The sequence below is a fragment of the Hylobates moloch genome, unplaced genomic scaffold (assembly GCF_009828535.3).
Source record: "Hylobates moloch isolate HMO894 unplaced genomic scaffold, HMol_V3 SCAFFOLD_19, whole genome shotgun sequence".
Classification (NCBI taxonomy): Eukaryota; Metazoa; Chordata; class Mammalia; order Primates; family Hylobatidae; genus Hylobates; species Hylobates moloch.
In genome coordinates this window covers 72,012,580-72,031,602 of record NW_026652294.1, presented here as the reverse complement: position 1 = coordinate 72,031,602, position 19,023 = coordinate 72,012,580, and the positions used below count along the sequence as shown (strand labels likewise).

Here is a 19,023-nt window from a genome sequence, read left to right as displayed (position 1 = left end):
GGAATCTCAGGAACTAGAGAAGACATCATTGCCAGGAATGACATCGTGATGAAGATCTCTTACGCTCTGCAAGATTGGGATAGGGTGTGGAGTCTCACTGTCCATCATACGAATGAGAAAAATTAGGACAAAGAAAGAACACCAGGTATGTAGGGAAAAGCAGCGGAGAAATAGTCTAAGACACTGGTTCTCAACCTTGGATGCAAGTTGGAATCATGTAGGGAACTTTAAAGAAATACTCATGCCTGGGTCCCTGCCCTCACCCCAGTCATTCTCCATTGAGATTATGATTCAATCTGGGATTGTGATGTGGGCATCGGGAATGTTATAAAGTCACCATGGGATCTAATTCCTAGCCAAGGTTGTAAACCACTGCTTTAAGAAGACAAATTTCCTGATTCTTAGGTCAGTCTTCTGGGATCCTGGCTGGGATCATAATTTATTGCAAGGGCTAATAACCAGAATTAAAATAGCCTTCAAAAATCACTCTCCAATATGACAGTGAAGATGTGATTATATTCCGTCACTAGAGGGCGAAATTTCTTAATTTTCAACATTTAATAACTATCATCGACTCAAGGTTAACAATTCACTGAGGTTCGTCTCTTAGAACAAAACAAAACAAAAACGAGTAATGAAGTTCTAACGAAGGTATACTAAAGCTTGACTTTCATGCTGTCAGCTCCTACCTATTTATGAAGTGAGACTTTAAGACACAATTGAGAGCACTGTGTCCTTTCATTGCCACATACCCTCTTCCCAAAGGGTTTGTATTTTATAGGGTGTATTGTTTTTACAAAGCACATGGCTTTACTGTGTAGTCTATGTTACAAAACAGAAGGTAGGGCATCTTGAAACAGAAATCTTGCATTACTAACCAGCTCCCAGACGGGTCAACTCTGAGGCTGCTGGTAGAGAACTATACTTTGAGCAGTAGGAGGTGGAGAACCTAGGGGCAGATACCATAACACAATTTTCTAAAGATATTCTAAAATGTAAACTCACACACTGATAACATCATTCCTGCCCATCTATCATTCATCTATCTATGTATCTATGTATCTATCTGTCTATCTATCTATCTATCACCTGTCCATCTGTCATCTATCATCATGAAGGCAGAGAGACCACAAATCCAGGGGATTCCAAATTGACTGTGTATTAGAATCACTTGGCTTTGTCTTAAAAATAAAGATTCTAGGCCGGGCGTGGTGGCTCACACCTGTAATCCCAGCACTTTGGGAGGCCGAGCCAGGCGGATCACCTGAGGTTGGGAGTTAGAGACCAGACTGACCAACATGGAGAAACCCCATCTCTACTAAAAATGCAAAATTAGCTGCATGCCTGTAATCCCAGCTACTCGGGAGGCTGAGGCAGGAGAATCGCTTGAATGCGCGAGGCGCAGGTTGCAGTGAGCCAAGATCACGCCATTGCACTCCAGCCTGGGCAACAAGAGCAAAACTCCATCTCAAAAAATAAATAAATAAATAAAAATAAAAATAAATTTAAAAATAAAAATAAAGAGTCTTAGTCTCAACCCCTGGAGGTTATGATCAGTACATCTGGAGTGGGGCCTGGAATTTCTATTTTTAACAAGTGCCCAGGAGATTTTGCTGGAGGCTGTTGCTTTTGAAAATCACTGTTCTTCTTCAAACTTTTTCCTTTACAAAGAAATTGAGGCTGGAAGAGGAGAAGGGACCTTTCAAAGTTAGTGACATTACCAAAGCAGGATCCAGGTTCTCCTGGCCCCGCTAAACTGAGACACTTGTTGGAATTCAGCATGTGTGCTTGATCCTTCTTCTTATGCTGTGTCACTGACAGGTGTAGTAAAAGCTAGCTTCCAAAGACAGCCCACAATGAACCACATCTCCCAACATTCACACCCAGGTGTTGTCCCCTCCCCAATTCAATCTGCGCTCGCCTTGTGACTTGCTTTAATAGATAGACTAATCTGGAAGGGATGCAGTGTAACTTAGGAGGTTGGGCCATTAGAGATTTGCAGCTTCTGCATGCTTCATCTGGGAACACGCATTCTGAACCCTGACATTGTGCTGTAAGGAACAAGGAAGCTCAAGGAACCACAAGGAAAGCCCCATATGGAGAAAAACTATGGCCCTAGTGAACATCCTCAAATGCACTCCCAGCCCACAGCTCCTCACCAGCTATGTGAGCGAGAACACGATGCACCTTCTAGCCATGCTCTCCCCAGTGGAGTGGAACTGTCTAGCAAGTCACAGAATAACACAAATAACAAGTTGTTGTTCTAAGCCTTTAAGTTTTGTGGTGTATGCTATACAACAATAGGTTACTGAAACAACAAGAAAAGAAATGCCCTTACCTGTTTGGCTGGAAACAGACCTGGTCATAACCTGTGAGTTCACACAAATCTTTCTCAAGCTCTCGGAAAAGCTGCTGATATCCTTGAGCTTGGTCCAGAGGCACAAAGGGGTGGATGTTTGCAAATTCTTTCCATGTGATAGGCTGAAAAGAAAGAAAACAAAAATGCATATATAATAGCAATAGCAATAATAGCTTTAATAATAATGATGATGATGATGATGACAAAAGCTATGTGCCAGGCACTGTTCTAAGCGCTATACATATGTTAATTTATTTAAGTTCCACCACAACCTTATAAGGTAAGTACCATTACTGTCTTCATTTAAAAGTGGGACATAGTTGTCCAAAAAGGGAACTTATACAAAAATACAATGTTTTGCTAACTTTTCAGGGAAAAAAAGCCCCCAAAATAGATTTCTTTCCATGAAACACAATGAGTTGCTTCAGGTATGGTTGGCATAAACTCTTATATAGCAATATATTGTTCTCTTTCTTCACTAAGTAGAACAAGAAACAAACACAAAAGTAAATGGGTAGGCCAGGTACAGTGGTTCACACCTATAATTCCAGAACTCTGGGAGGCCGAGGTAGGAGGACTGCTTGAGGCCAGGAGTCTGACATCAGACTGGCAAACATAGCAAGACTTTGACTCTCTTTTTTACAAAAATGGAGAGGGAAATCTTATCACGATATAAAATGATTTCTTTTGTCTGATATGATTTGTTACATCAGAATAAACGTTAAGAAATGAAAGAAAGAAAAAAAAAGCTTTGCTAAAATGGATCCTGGCCTAGTAGAGATACTTGCCAACCACAACAGCGAGTTGCACAAATCTTCCGTTGACTTGAATCCCTATCTTTCTGAGACAGGAATGGATTTCTAGAAAGAAGGCTTAAGGTTCTTAATGCTACCTGAGATTCAGAACTATAAACAATTTTTTTTAAAAAGCTTTTAATATGACAGGTTTAAAAGGGGATGGGGGTGGGAGACGGATAGGATAGAAAGGCATAAATGCCATATACATTTAATTAATTTTATTAAAAAACAGTAAGTTTACCCATACATTTAAATGATGAAGTCATGAGAAATACAGGGTTACTCCCAAGATTGCTGAATAGCAAGGTAAAGAATTATTAAAATAGTTCTCCAATCACAGAATCACAGTCCCAGTAGATTTCACTAGTTCTGGGCTTAGGTGGAAGCTAGAACACTGCCCCTTGCTGAATATCCACTTATAGAAGTGAGCTACTTACTGCAAGTTCAGACGAACTGTTCAGTTTCATGGTGCAGGATCCCTTTAAGAAGAACATCCAAAATGTATCATATTAGTGATTTTGTATAGTCCATCAGTCAATCCTCCATTCTCCCAGCATGGCCACCCCTTGGTTGCTCTTGGAGCATATTAGGTAGGACCAAAAGAGGTGGGATTGAGGTAGCTTGGAAATGAGAAAATAGGCCACAAATAACTACCAGTGGAATCATGCTGTGAACAAGGGAAATGTCTTTATTTTCCAGTTTCTTCATATACCGGACAATGTTTGTTTCAGAGTGGTAGCTGTGAACACAAAACACAGAATTAGGGGCCCCAAAAGTAGATATGAGTCCATGCACAACCTCCTGAAATACAAGACACACCAAAATCCACTTTCAAAATGCAGATCAATTTTGGCCATGGACAGTATGTCAACTACACTCAGACAGAAGGGCACAGACCCCCACAAACCTCAGAGGATGTCTTGGACAAGAAGCTGACTGTGGGTATGAGTTGAAGGTTGGGAAGAAGAGGATATAGGGCTCTTGGGCGTGAACTTCAGCCTGGCAATTATTCATCCCAAATCCCTGCTTCCTGACTGTGCCAAGGGATCAGAGCCACCAGGAAACAAAGTGTGCTTTTCCCAAGTCAGGATCCTTATGAGGATGAGATACTTGTGAGCCACAACTGAGCCACGATAACCAGGCCACAGCAGGCAAAGTCAGCAGCAGCACTCTGCCGAGCTCCCTAGCTGATTACCAAAGCACAAAACGCAGAAGTCACACAAGACACACAAACCTGTTGAACACTTGATGGGTGAGGAACGGGCTGGTCCTCTTGAACACAGACCCTGGAATACCTCTGCACTCCTCTCCCATGCTTTCAGCAACCAGTTCCTGAAGGAGAAACACAGAGACGACAGGGCCAGAGCTGTGCCTGGAGCCACATGTGGACATCCAGGTTTCTGGGTGGCTGGGCCACAAAGCACTCAAAATGGATCAAATATATAATTTTACTTATTTATCTATTTATTTATATATTATTTTTTGAGGCAGGGTTTTGCTCTAGCACCCAGACTGGAGTGCAGCGGCACGATCTCAACTCACTGTAGACTCGGCCCTACTGGGCTCAATCCTCCTACCTCAGTCTCCTGAGTAGCTGGGGCTACAGGTGCATACCACCACACCTGGCTGATTTTTGTATTTTTCTAGAGATGAGGTTTCACCATGCTGCCCAGGCTGGTCACAAACTACTGGGCTCAAGCAATCTACCTGCTTTGGCTTCCCAAAGTGCTGGGATTACAGTCATGGGCCACTGGGCCTGGCCAAAGATGGAAATTTAAAAGCTAAAACTACTAAAGCTTAGAAGAAAATAGGCCAGGTGCGGTGGCGCCTGTAATCCCAGCACTTTGGGAGGCCGAGGTGGGTGGATCACAAGGTCAGGAGATAGAGACCATCCTGGCTAACATGGTGAAACCCCGTCTCTACTAAAAAAATACAAAAATATCAGCCGGGCGTGGTGGCGGGCGCCTGTAGTCCCAGCTACTCGGGAGGCTGAGGCAGGAGAATGGTGTGAACCCAGGAGGCGGAGCTTGCAGTGAGCCGAGATCGCACCACTGCACTCCACCCTGGGCGACAGAGCGAGACTCCATCTTAAAAAAAAAAAGAGGCTGGGCGCAGTGGCTCACGCTTGTAATCCTAGCACTTTGGGAGGCCGAGACAGGCGGATCACGAGGTCAGGAGATCGAGACCACGGTGAAACCCCGTCTCTACTAAAAATACAAAAAAATTAACCGGGCGTGGTGGCGGGCGCCTGTAGTCCCAGCTACTCAGAGAGGCTGAGGCAGGAGAATGGCGTGAACCCAGGAGGTGGAGCTTGCAGTGAGCCGAGATTGCGCCACTGCACTCCAGCCTGGGCAACAGAGCGAGACTCCGTCTCAAAAAAAAAAAAAAAAGAACAAGAAAATATAGGGGCTAATCTGCATGACCTTGGATCTGGCAATGGTTTCTTAAATGTGACACCAAAAGAATAAACAATAAACACACAAAAACATTAGATAAATTGAATTTCTATAAAATTTGAAATGTGTGTGCATTAAATAACATTATCAAGAAAGTTAAGAGACTACCCACAGAATGGAAGAAAATATATGTAAGTCATATATCTGATAAGGGTTGAATATCCAGAATATATAATTAATACATGGCTTGATCCTCATTCCTCGCCAGGCTAATAATATGACTAATACAGATTGAATACTTGTCCCCTCCGTATCTCAGGGTGAAATGTGATCCCCAGTGTTGAAGATGGGCTTGGTGCTATCTTCACAGTAATGAGTGAGTTCTCACTCTACTAGTTCCCATGAGAACTGAAGAGAAGTGATTGTTAAAAAGAGCCTGGCACCTCCCTCCTCTCTCTCTCTTCCTTTTTCTTTCGCCATGTGATGCCTGCTCCTCTTCCCCTTCCTTCATGAGAGGAAGCTTCCTGAAACCCTCACCAGAAGCAAACGCTTCTTGCACAGCACAGCCTGCAGAACCAGGAGCCAAAAAAAACCTTTTATTTATAAATTACTTACCTCAGGTACTCCAATGCAAAGGAACTAAAACAATGGCCCTCCTGACCCCTTAGTGATGCTCCAGAAACATTTCTCAAATGCATGAGCCAAATATCTGTGATTAAATTTAGTGCAGAGTTCTACAGAGAAGGAGCTAACTCAGTCCTGTTTATTAATTGAGGTTTAAAAGAGAACACTGTGATGCTTCTTTGATGATTTATGAATGTTACCTGGTATAACCCTTTGAAGTCCTCTCTCAAAGAGGGCACATATAAGCAAGACTCACTCAGCTCTCTGGAAGGTATTTCTACTTCCTTTCACCTATCCATTTAACAAATATTTACTTACTGATTAATACACACCAGGCAGTGTAGGCTGTTGTGATTAACACCTTGCCACAGGTCTAGGTAGCTACTGCCTGCTCTCTTTCACTCTCATCCCATGGAATGGTAACTTTTCTCTTGCTTGTCCCCGCTACTTCATTATTTTAGAAAGCAACTCATTACACTGAACCACTTATAGCTTTCATGTACTCCCTCTCCCGGCCTTTGTGACTGCTTTCTCCAGTGTCTAGAACACTCAGACCCATCTTCCTTTCCCTCTATTGTGCCATCTTGTTCTAGATAACTCCTGCGCGTGTTCTTGGTAAGGAGCTCACCCTGTGAGCTCCCGGAACATCTTCACACATCACTCACCTGGATTCTAATCTTAAGCTTGTTTGTCTGAATCCCTAATAAACTGTAAGCACCATGAGGACAAGAAGCATGTCTAATTCACCACTGTGTCCTCAGGGCCTAGCATAGCACCTGACACATATTGGGTCCTCAATAAGTATGTATTAAATGAATATCATAATTTTCCAATGAATGACATAACCAAGATACCAATGTCTTGCATCTTTGTATTAGAGGCAGTTTCTTTCTTTCTTCTTTTTCTTTTTTTTTTTTGAGATGGAGTTTTGCTCTTGTTGCCCAGGCTAGAGTGCAATGGCGCGATCTCAGCTCACTGCAACCTCCGCCTCCCGGGTTCAAGCGATTCTCCCGCCTCGGCTTCCTGAGTAACTGGGATTACAGGTATGCGCCACCATGCCTGGCTAATTTTGTATTTTTAGTGGAGATGGGGTTTCTCCATGTTGGTCAGTCTGGTCTCGAGCTCCTGACCTCAGGTGATCCGCGCCCCGCTTGACCTCCCAAAGTGCTGGGATTACAGGCGTAAGCCACCATCCCCAGCCTAGAGGGACTTTCAGTGAAACACCATTAACAATCTTTCCAACTAGCCTGGCTGCATAATACTGGCTGGAGCCCTGCAGCAGTGACCTCCAGCTGTCAGTAGTGACTAGCAAGGGACAGTCAGCGGAATAATTTTAACAACAAGCTACCAATGTCACACTTGGGCCCCTTCTCCCCCACACTCAGGAGATAAGCTACTTTTGCTACCACCTCCAATAGTTATGACGAGGAATGCATGTTTTTATTTTACTTACTGCAGATGACTCACAACCAAAGATCCACAACAAATCGTCCAGATCTTTTTCATTGACTGTTTCATCAAGAGAAATACCAAGCTACAGAAACAAAAACAAAATGGAAAACATCAACTCTAAACTCCAGATCACTGAAGGAATCCCAAGAGAGGTCAAAGGGGAGATGGCGCTAAACAAAATCCCATCATTCCAAAATATCAGGGTACAATTACATCCAAGCTAAGGCTTAGAGGAAGGTGGCTAGACCAGCCCCAGGCTTCACAAGGCTTCGAGTTTTGCCAGCCACCTCTGAACTTTAACATTCCACGGCTGCAGGATACTCCTTCTGAAGCTAGACATGCTTATCTTTTTCTTCCCTTAACCTACTTATCAGAGATTGGGGAGATTTTCTTCCCTTAACCTGCATGTCAGTTATCAGAGCCTTTATCTTAAAGTCAGTCATACTGTGAAGAGAGGAGTATTATGAGCAAAATATGTGCATTTCAGTCCCACATATGAAAATACTAAGTCTAAAAGAAAGCAAAGGGTGAATGATCCGTTACTGAAAAGATCACAGTATTGCATATTGTAAATAACATTTGTTTATGAAAAAATAGGACTGTGCCTGAAGTTTTGCTTTTGATATTTTAAAAACAAAGAGAAAACCTTTTAATGAGAAAGGAAGTGAAAATTTGAAAAACTGGTAAAAATACTGAAAATTTGACTTACTGTGCCATCCTCAAAAAGTCGAAAATTGATCTGCCGCTGAGCGGCCCTGCCCAAGACCTCCTTCACTGAGCAGCCACACTGAATCTTCAAGGTATCAAAGAACAGGTCATGCTGGAGTTGATGCCCTGCTCGCTTGAGACCTATACAAGATAGGAGAGCCCCCAATCTCTGATATAGAAACCTGCTCTCAGTCATTCACATGTCACAGAATAATAAAGAGATAAATTCTACTAGACTCTTGCTGGCCCTGGGGAGTGCTTTGGTGATTGCTTTTTTAAAAACTAAACATGTTTATTATTATGCTGTAGAAAATTATGAAATACATATAAAAGAGTAAGGAAAATCACCATACAATTGCTTTACTGCTTATATTTTGGTGTATTATTTCTCAAGAAATGGGGGAAGCAGGTATTAACAGATATATATATATATATATATATCTCATTATACTTTTTTTTTTTTTAAGAGATAGGGTCTTACTCTGTTGTCCAGGCTGGAATGCAGTGGCGTGATCATAGCTGATTGCATCCTCAAACTCCTGGGTTCAAGCTCATGCAATCCCCTTGCCTCAGCCTCCCAAGTAACTGGGATCAAGGGCTCATGCCACCACACCTGGCTAATAATTTTTTAAATTTTTTGAAGATAGTGATCTTGCCAAGTTGCCCAGGCTGGCCTTGAACTCTGGGACTCAAGCAATTCTCCCATCTCAGCCTCCCAAAATGATGGGATTATAGGTATGAACCACAACACCTGGTCTCATCTATGCTTTCCTATAGATCACTATCTTAAATCATATTTAATGGCTGTACAATAGTCAAACATATGGATGCACCATGATTTAATCACTCTTTTTTTTTTTTTTTTTTTTTTTTTGAGAGATGGTGTCTCACTCTGTTGCCCAGGATGGAGTACAGTGGAGCAATCTTGGCTCACTGCAACCTCTGCCTCCCAAGTTCAAGCGATTTTCCTGCCTCAGCCTCCCGAGTAGCTGGGACTACAGGAGTGTGCCACCACTCCCAGTTGATTTTTGTATTTTTAGTAGAGACAAGGTTTCACCATGTTGGCCAGGCTGGTCTTGAACTCCTGACCTCAAGTGATCCACCCCCCCTCAGCCTCCCAAAATGCTAGGATTACAGGCATGAGCCACTGTGCCTGGCCTATTTTTATTTTTTTTTAGAGATGCGGTCTCGGTCTTGCCCACGCTGGTCTTGAACTCCTGGCCTCAAGTAATCCTCCTGGCTCAGCCTCCAGAGTAGCTGAAATTACAGAAACAAGTAACCATGTCCAGGTCACCACATAGCTGCATTCTTCTGATTGCCAATGTAATGGGATAAATACTAGTTTATTGCTTTATTTTGTATTTCTTTCATTAATAATGGGGCTAAAATTCTATGTCTACTGGCCATTTATTTGTATACTTATTTCTTTTAAAATTACATTTAATGTCTCTTGCGTATTTTTCTATTAGGGTGTTCATCCTTCTTATGTTTGGGGCTGGTAGGAAAGTAAGAGTTCTATATATTAAAAATATCACAGCTTGCCAGGAGTAAAAGAGAAAAAAATATTAACACTCAGTCTAGGCCACACAGGGTGGCTCACGCCTGTAATCCCAGCACTTTGAGAGGCCGAAGTGGACGGATCACTTGAGGTCAGGAATTCGAGACCAGCCTGGAAAACGTGGCAAAGCCCTGTCTCTACCAAAAATACAAAAATTAGCCAGACGTGGTGGCGTGTACCTTAATCCCAGTTACCCGAGAGGCTGAGGCAGGACAATCACATGAATCCGGGAGGTGGAGGTTACAGTGAGCTGAGATCGTGCCACTGCACTCCAGCCTGGGAGACAGACAGAGCAAGACTCCATCAAGCAAACAAGCAAGAAGCAAGAAAGAAAGCAAGAAAACAAGAAAGCAAGCAAGCAAGCAAGAAAACAAGAAAGCAAGCAAGAAAAAGGAAAGAAAAAGAAAGAAAGAAAGAGAGAGAAAGAAAGGAAGAAAGAAAGAAAGCAAACAACAAAATACTCAATCATAGATGTCAAAAGTATTTTTCCTGGTTTCTCATTTGACTTTTAATTTTGCTTATAGTATTGGACATGCAATATTTTCAATTTTACTCAACTTTGTCAATTTTATTACACCCAAATGTTTTAGACAGATTACCAACTCACCTTCTGACAAAATCAAAGTGGCATTATGTACCCTCCTAGCAATATGCTCCAGCCCATGGGAACCATGGTAGATTGCAAACATGGCAGCCATATTCGCCAAGAGGGCCTAAAAGATAAGAACATTTAAAGAATCATGTGATGAAAGACAATTAGTGGGAGGGCGTAATTACTTGACTTGGGATGTCAAAACTGAAGAGAGGGACAAAACAAAATGATCAGATTTCCTACATTCTTTGATAGTTGGGGACAATTAATGTATAACCTGCCTGACTACCTGAAGGGAACCATCATCCAAGACACCCTGGAGTTATTACTGTACTAAACCTTCACATTTGACCATTACAAAGGGCTTCTTCCATGCAGCAAAATCATGTCACCCTTAAGGGCAAAGATCACACTACCATCAGACATTGAGAAGCAATATTTAATGATGGAAGACAGTGAAGCAATAAAGACCTCAGGGAGAAAAAGTGAGATCTGAGAATTTTACACTCAACCAGGCAATTCTTCAAGAATAAAAAGGAACAAGCAATTTTTAAACATTCAAGAACGTCAGGAATAAAATTCTCCTAAGAACACAAATAAAACACTAGAGGCTGAACTTCTGCCAACCAAGAGTTGAATGGAGAATTTGTGGCAAAGGACTGGCAAAAATGGAAATGCGCACTTCAGCTGGGAGCGAGGTGGTTTGCAACTGTAGTCCCAGTGACTCCAGAAGCCAAGATGGATCACTTGAACCCAGGATTTCGAGGTTACAGTGACCTATGATTGCGCCACTGGACTCCAGCCCGGTTGACAGTACGAAACCCTGTCTCTGCAAAATACAGTTGATGTTCATTACTGGGTCCATTTTGTTAGGTACATCTTTTTTTCTACTAGACTACTAGAGGAAGTCTCTACAGAGCCAATGCAAAATAAGAAACAGCTTCCAAAGGTGAAGTCAGCAAACAAGGAAGTAAATGAGGAGAAAGAGACATCAGAAAACACGGAAACAGACATTCTTGTACTAAAAGTCCTAGACAAAGTGTAAACACTCTTGTGGACTCCTTACAACAATCAGAAATAAATACAGAAACTCCACAGCACTTTACAGCTGTGGAGAGGGCGAGGCTGAGGTAAAGAATCTATGACACACTGTGCCCAAATGCTCATGGCTGTGTTGCTGGGAAACAGAAACCCAGGCCTGACATTCACAGAATGCCCTGGAAGCCTCCACCACAATATTGTAGAGGTTGGTTGATGTCCCTTTTTAATCTAGAGATGATTCCTTCCATAATCAGGAAGCTATATCACACGGCTGAACAACAAATTGATGAGAAGTATAAAACCACTTTTTAAAAATTTCAAAGGGCATTAGAATATCAAAAGAAGAACCAAGAAATTAAAATAGAGACCAAGAAAATGACAATTTCTTTCACAAATTGGACAAATTTAAAAATACAATGGGCTTGAATCGGCGGCTCACGCCTGTAATCCCAAGACTTTGGGAGGCTAAGGTGGGAGGATTGCTTTAGCCCAGGAGTTCAAGACCAGCAAGAAGAACGTAACAAGACCCCATCTCTAAAATAAATAAATAAAATAACAATAATATAATTAAGGTACTTAAAAGCATCAAAAGCTAATGAATGCTCAAAATCATTAGTTATTAGGGAAATACAAAACAAAACCACAATGAGATTATCACTTCACATCCAATAGGATGGCTATAACCAAAGGACAGGAAGTAACAAGCATTGGTGAAAATACAGAGAAATTAGAAAATTCATGTGCTGCTGGTAGGAAAGTAAAATAATGCAGCCACTTTGAAAAATGTCTGGAAGTTCCTCAAAATGTTAAATGTAGAGTTATATGACCCAGCAATTTCACTGCTAGGAATACACCCAAGAGAAATGAAAACATTACATCCACAGAAAAATTTACACAGAAATGTTCACAGCAGGCTTATTTGAAACACCCCAAATGTTTACCAATTGATGAATGGATAAACAAAATGTGGCATGTCCAAACAATGGGATATTACCCAGCCATAGAAAAGAATTAAGTAGGCCGGGCGTGGTGGCTCACGCCTGTAATCCCAGCACTTTGGGAGGCCGAGATGGGCGGATCATGAGGTCAGGAGATCAAGACCTTCTTGGCTAACAGGGTGAAACCCCGTTTCTACTAAAAATACAAAAAATTAGCCAGGCGTGTTGGCGGGCGCCTGTAGTCCCAGCTACTCAGGAGGCTGAGGCAGGAGAATGGCGTGAACCCAGGAGGCGGAGCTTGCAGTGAGCTGAGATCGTGCTACTGCACTCCAACCTGGGGGACACAGCGAAGACTCCATCTCCAAAAAAAAAAAAAAAAAAAAAAAAAAGAATTAAGTACACATTCGTGCTACAATATGGATGAACCTTGGAAACCTTATGCAAAGAAGCCAGGTACAAAAGCCACACATTGTATGATCCCATGTATATGAAATATTCAGAATAGGCAAATCCAGTGAGACAGAAAGTAGAATAGTAGTTGCCAGGGGTTATAGGAAGGGGAGAGGGATGAGGAGTGATTACTTCATAGGAATAGAATTTCTTTTGGGGGTAATAAAAATATTCTGAAATTAAATACTGGTGACAGTTGCACAGCCTTGTAAATAGAGTAAAAACCATTGCGCTGTATACTTGCAACTGGTGAAACTTATGGTGAGTTACATCTCAATAAAAAAAGCTAATAAATGTAAATTATTCCTTACTACACCTGACTTTAGAAAAGCCAACAGGCTGAATGCAGTGGCTCACACCAGTGATCCCAACACTTTGGGAGGCTGAGGCAGGATGACCGCTTGAGGCCTGGAGATCAAGACTAGCCTGGGCAACAAAGTAAGACTCCCATCTTTGTTTTAAAAAGATTTTTATATTAAAAATAAGAAAAGCTAATGAAAGAGCTGCTTATTGTGGTAGAAGCTAAGAAATAGAATACATGGCCAGGCGCAGTGGCTCACGCCTGTAATCCCAGCACTTTGGGAGGCTGAGGCAGGTGGATCACGAGGTCAGGAGATAGAGACCACCCTGGCTAACACGGTGAAACCCTGTATCTACTAAAAATACAATAAATTAGCCAGGCATGGTGGCAGGCACCTGTAGTCCCAGCTACACGGGAGGCTGAGGCAGGAGAATGGCGTGAACCCGGGAGGTGGAGCTTGCAGTGAGCAAGATGGCGCCACTACATTCCAGCCTGGGCGAGGGAGCAAGACTCATCTCCAAAAAAAAAAAGAAGTGAGAATATAAAGAACAGAACATAATGAAAATTCAGACATCTGTAGTAATGCCACAAACTTATAGAAAAATTGTTTCTTTTCCTTTTTGTTTTGTAGAGGTGGGGTCTGGTTCTGTCACCCAGGTTGGAGTGCAGTGTCGTGATCACAGCTCACTACAGCCTGGACCTCCCAGGCTCAAGCACTGCTACCAACTCAGCCTCCTGAGTAGCTGGGATACTGGTGTGCACCACAACACCTGGCTAATTTTTGTACTTTTTTATATAGACAGGAGTCTCACTATGTTGCCTGGGATGCATTTAAACTCCTGAACTCAAGCAATCCTCCTGCCTTGGCCTCCCAAAGTGTTGAGATTACAGGTGTGAGCCACTGCACCCTGTTTTTTTCAGTTTTGTTTTAGGATGGGGCCTGCTGAGCCAGAATAGGCTGAGAGAGACTCCCTATAGAAAATTTTATTTAAAAAAGAATCATTAACACACTTTCAGAGATTAAAAAAGAGTCATGCCCCATCCACGATGCGAAACTAAGAGTGGACCCCCCCCACCCGCCCCATTGACAAGAGAGAAGAGCAAGAGTGAGAAGAATGTGGAATAGCTGCTACAACAGAAGGCGGGGGTCAAAGACCTACAGCACAACAGGAACAAATCAAAGACACTAGTCATCTCCTAACAAAACAGGGAGACTTGAATGCTTACAAAGAGTGAAACTGGAGTTATGAGTAATTCTTTTATGCAATCAACTATGAAAAGGCACATATGCAGTGAAATAGACAGCAAAGAGTTAGAAGATCATCAAAATAAGAGGATGAAAATCAGACAAGCTGGAGTATGGCCATCTCCAGGGCAAACATTTTAACAATTGCTGGAAAAGATACAGACCTTTCAACCCAAGTTAAATACTAAATTATCAGCTATACATGAACTGGAAGAAATTAAGCAACACGAACATAAGGCCGGGCACAATGGCTCATACCTGTAATCCCAGCACTTTGGGAGGCCAAGGCAGGTGGATCACAAGGTCAGGAGTTTGAGACCAGCCTGGCCAGCATGGTGAAACCCCATCTCTACTAAAAATACAAAAAATATTAGCCAGGCATAGTGGTGGGTGCCTGTAATCCCAGCTACTCAGGAGGCTGAGGCAGGAGAATCACTTGAACCCGGGAGGCGGAGGTTGCAGTGAGCCAAGATCACGCCATTGCACTCCAGCCTGGGCAACAAGAGAAACACTCCATCTCAAAAAAAAAAAAAAAAGAAAGAAAGAAAGAAACGAAAATAATTGGTTCACTGCAGATAGCCCAAGTTCACCTGGAAAATGAACCTAGAAGCAGAAAACTGAGGCCCTAAATGGACTTATGATCAGAGGGGAACTTGGGGAGAAACAGCAAGACAGGAGCAGTCAGCTGCACCGAAAGGGAAAACATAAGCAGAGAATTCAACAAATGGAGGGTAAGCTACAGAAAGTGAGGCCATCATATAAAGATCACCATGTGGCCAGGCACGGTGGCTCATGCCTGTAATCCCAGCACTTTGGGAGGCTGAGGTGGGCAGATCGTGAGGTCAGGAGTTCGAGACCAGCCTGTCCAACATGGTGAAACCCTGTCTCTACTAAAAATAGAAAAATTAGCTGGGCATGATGGCAGGCGCCTGCAATCCCAGCTACTCAGGAGGCTGAGGCAAGAGAATCGCTGGAAACTGGAAGGCAGAGGTTGCAGTGAGCTGAGATTGGGCGACTGCATGCCAGCCTGGGTCACAGAGCAAGACCCCACCTCAAAAAAAAAACAAAACAAAACAAAACAAAACAAAAAAAACAAATAAATAAAGATCAGCTTGCTGTTCAACAGAGGAAAAGCCTGTGCCAACCAGCTTTCCTTCCTATCACACTGGAAGAGCTCTTATTTGAAAAGAGGTGGCACCTTCCTGAGGCAAAACATAATACAAAAGGACCAACTGAGGAAACGGCTCCAAAGACCCGTGGCTGCAGAACCAACTATAAGATCTTACTGCCCACTGCCTTCCTGGAGACGCTTTTCAGAGGTGGTTCTAGACGCCAAAGCCCTGAGATGAAAGAGCACTCTACCTGCCAATGAAGCATCTGTGATATCTCTCTCTGACACTTCATAGAAGAGATGCAATTACAATGGCCAGGCACGGTGGCTCATGCCTATAATCCTAGCACTAAGGGAGGCCAAGATAGGATCACTTGAGCTCAGGAGTTTGAGACAAACCTGAGCAACAAAGCGAGACCTCGTCTCTACAAAACATTTTTTTGAAAATTAGCTGGGCATGGTGGAATGTAACCATTCTCCCAGCTACTTAGGAGGCGGAGAATAATTTGAGCCCTGGAGGTTGAAGGTTGAGGCTGCAGTGAGCTATGGCCATGCCACGGCACTCCAGAATGGACAACAGAGCAAGAATCTGTCTCAAGAAAAAAAAAAAAAAGAGGCCAGGTGCCATGGCTCACACCTATAATCCCAAAACTTTGGGAGGCCCAGGCAGGACCATCACCTGAGGTCAGGAGTTTGAGACCAGCCTGACCAACATGATGAAACCTGCCTCTACTAAAAACACAAAAATTATCTGGGTGTGGTGGCCTGTAATTCCAGCTATTTAGGAGGCTGAGGCACAAGAATCACTTGAACCTGGGAGGCAGAGGTTGCAGTGAGCCAAGATTGCGCCACCCCATTCCAGCCTGGGTGACGCAGGAACAAGACTCTGTCTTAAAGAAGAAAAAAAAAAAGAGATGCACTTAGAATGGATCCTGTGCTCAGGAGTGGGCCTCCAACTGATCCTAGGGGTTGGCTGGGTTTCACAAACACTTCGACCTAAGCCCTGGAACAACTTCAAGGAGCAGAACCCAGAACCCTGGTCAGAACCCAGGAAGCTCTTCCTGCTTTATCCCATCCTTTTAAAGAACGACAGACATGGCCAGGTGCAGTGGCTCATGCCTGTAATCCCAGCACTTTGGGAAGCCGAGGTGGGTGGATCATGAGGTCAGGAGTTCAAGACCAACCTGGCCAAGATGGTGAAACCCCATCTCTACTAAACATGCAAAAACTAGCCTGGCGCTGTGGCAGGCACCTGTAATCCCAGTTACTCAGGAGGCTGAGGCAGGAGAATTGCTTGAAACCGGGCAGCAGAGGTTGCAGTGTGGCAAGATTGCGCCACTGCACTCCAGCCTGGGCGAGTGAGTAAGACTCTGTCTCAAAAAAAAAAAAAAAAAAAAAAGAATGCCAGTCATAATCTCCCAGTAAGAGTGCCTCATAACTACCACCATCCCCTCAAGCACAGTTATCTCAAATGCCCTCGCTTTGCCTTCCTCAACCCCTTCCTGGAGAGGCTCCTTCTCAGTCCTAAGAGAGGGTGTCTCAACTGCCACCCATAACAAACCTGGCCCAATGCCAAGAATACTAGAGACCCTGATATCCATCTTTCAATTTACATATATTTTAAGTGTGTATATAAAAGTGAAGAGTGGCCTCTTTTGTCCTTTCTTATGCTTTGCCTGTTCTGGATCTGAGGATGTGATTACGGGTAAAATGAAACTAATAATGCTTTTTATTTTTTTAATATTAAAACATGTATGGTGAAGAGAAAGCATAGGCAAAGGGTGTGCATATAAAGAACACCAGTAAAACATAGTGTTTTTTTTTTTTACTTTTTTTGTGAGGGCAGGAGTTGGGGACAGAGTCTCCCTCTGTCACTCAGGCTGGAGTGCAGTGGCATAATCATGGCTCACTGCAGCCTCAACCTCCCAGATTCTGGTGATCCTCCCACCTGAGCCTCCCTAGCACCTGGAACTATAGGAGCATACCACCACTGCCAGCTAATTTATTTTATTTTATTTTTCATAGAGACGGTGTTTCGCCATGTCGCCCAGGCGGGTTTCCAACTCCTGGGCTCCAGCAACCTGCCTGCCTTGGCCTCACAAAGTGCTGGGATTAACAGGCATGAGCCACCGCACCCAGCCAACACTGTATTTTGGTTCTCATAAGACAACGAGCCTTCTACACCAATAAGATCTTGCCATTTCTGGTGTGCTCACTGCTCAGGAGGTAGTGAATAAATGAACAAATGAATGAATGAATGAGTAGCTCATTTCTGTATATCATAAGGCATTCAGTAGTCAGGTCAGACGTGTGATTTACCTGAGCTGTACAGATGTTGCTGGTAGCCTTGTCTCTCCGAATGTGTTGCTCCCTGGTTTGAAGAGCAAGACGATACACTTCTTTCCCAGTGGCGTCTCTACACCAAGAATAAGGCATCCAGTTAGCACAGATGATCACAGCACTAGACGATGCTATAAATAGAATTACTTCTTTCCTTCCCAGCTTGAAGTGAATTCTGCAAATGTACTTGGGTGCAAGTTCATAAAGAAACAATTTCTAAATGTTCCTCATCTAAACAGGATTACTGATTTTTTTTTTTTTTTTTTTTGAGAGAATTTAGCTCTTTCGCCCAGGCTGGAGTGCAGTGGCGCGATCTCAGCTCACTGCAACCTCTGCCTTCCAGTTTCAAGCGATTCTCCTGCATCAGCCTCCTGACACCACGCCCAGCTAATTTTTGTATTTTTAGTAGAGACGGGGTTTCACCACGTTGGCCAGGCTGGTCTTGAACTCCTGGCCTCAGGTGATCTGCCCGCCTTGGCCTCCCAAAGTGCTGGGATTACAGGCATGAGCCACTGGGCCCAGCAGGATTACTGATTTTTAGACTGTACTCTGAGACACCAAGGTATACACAATAAGTTTAGGAATTTTGAAAGAAAATTTTGCAGGAATTTCCCAGACAAATATAATAATGGTGACTGGGAGGATTAAGTTTCACTCTGAACTTCTTAGGAGACACAGGAAAAGTGGAAATATCTGACAAAATCTAAAAGAGTTGGCTCTCTGTGGATTCTGCACCACAGATTCCACCAATCACGGACTGAAAACATTCGAAAAATTAAAAAATGACACAACAATTAAAAATCACACAGATTTTACGAGCCGGGCATGGTGGCTCATGTCTATAATCCCAGCACTTTGGGGGGCCAAGGCGGGCGGATCACTTGAGGTCCAGAGTTTGAGACCAGCCTCGCCAACATGGTGAAACCCCGTCTCTACTAAAAATAAAAATACAAAAATTAGCCAGACATGGTGACAGGCACCTGTAATCCCAGTTACTTGGGAGGCTGAGGCTCAAGAACCACTTGAACCTGGGAGGCGGAGGTTGCAGTGAGCCAAGATCGTACCACTGCACTCCAGCCTGGGTGACAGAGTGAGACTCCGTCTCAAAAA

The 19,023-nt window shown here is 43.3% G+C and overlaps 1 protein-coding gene across 1 annotated transcript in view; it reads right to left on the bottom strand.

Moving 5' to 3' along the window:
- The window catches only part of GLDC (glycine decarboxylase), a 112,244-nt gene that overhangs the window by 52,530 nt on the left and 40,691 nt on the right, over positions 1–19,023 (bottom strand). Inside the window, exons 12-19 of the mRNA XM_032138741.2 lie at positions 17,893–17,989; positions 10,502–10,607; positions 8,338–8,477; positions 7,630–7,710; positions 4,391–4,488; positions 3,811–3,895; positions 3,594–3,635; positions 2,339–2,481 (exon numbers count right to left, since the gene is read on the bottom strand). Coding sequence (XP_031994632.2) covers positions 2,339–2,481; positions 3,594–3,635; positions 3,811–3,895; positions 4,391–4,488; positions 7,630–7,710; positions 8,338–8,477; positions 10,502–10,607; positions 17,893–17,989 — 792 coding nt within the window. The remainder of the gene's footprint in view (positions 1–2,338; positions 2,482–3,593; positions 3,636–3,810; positions 3,896–4,390; positions 4,489–7,629; positions 7,711–8,337; positions 8,478–10,501; positions 10,608–17,892; positions 17,990–19,023) is intronic.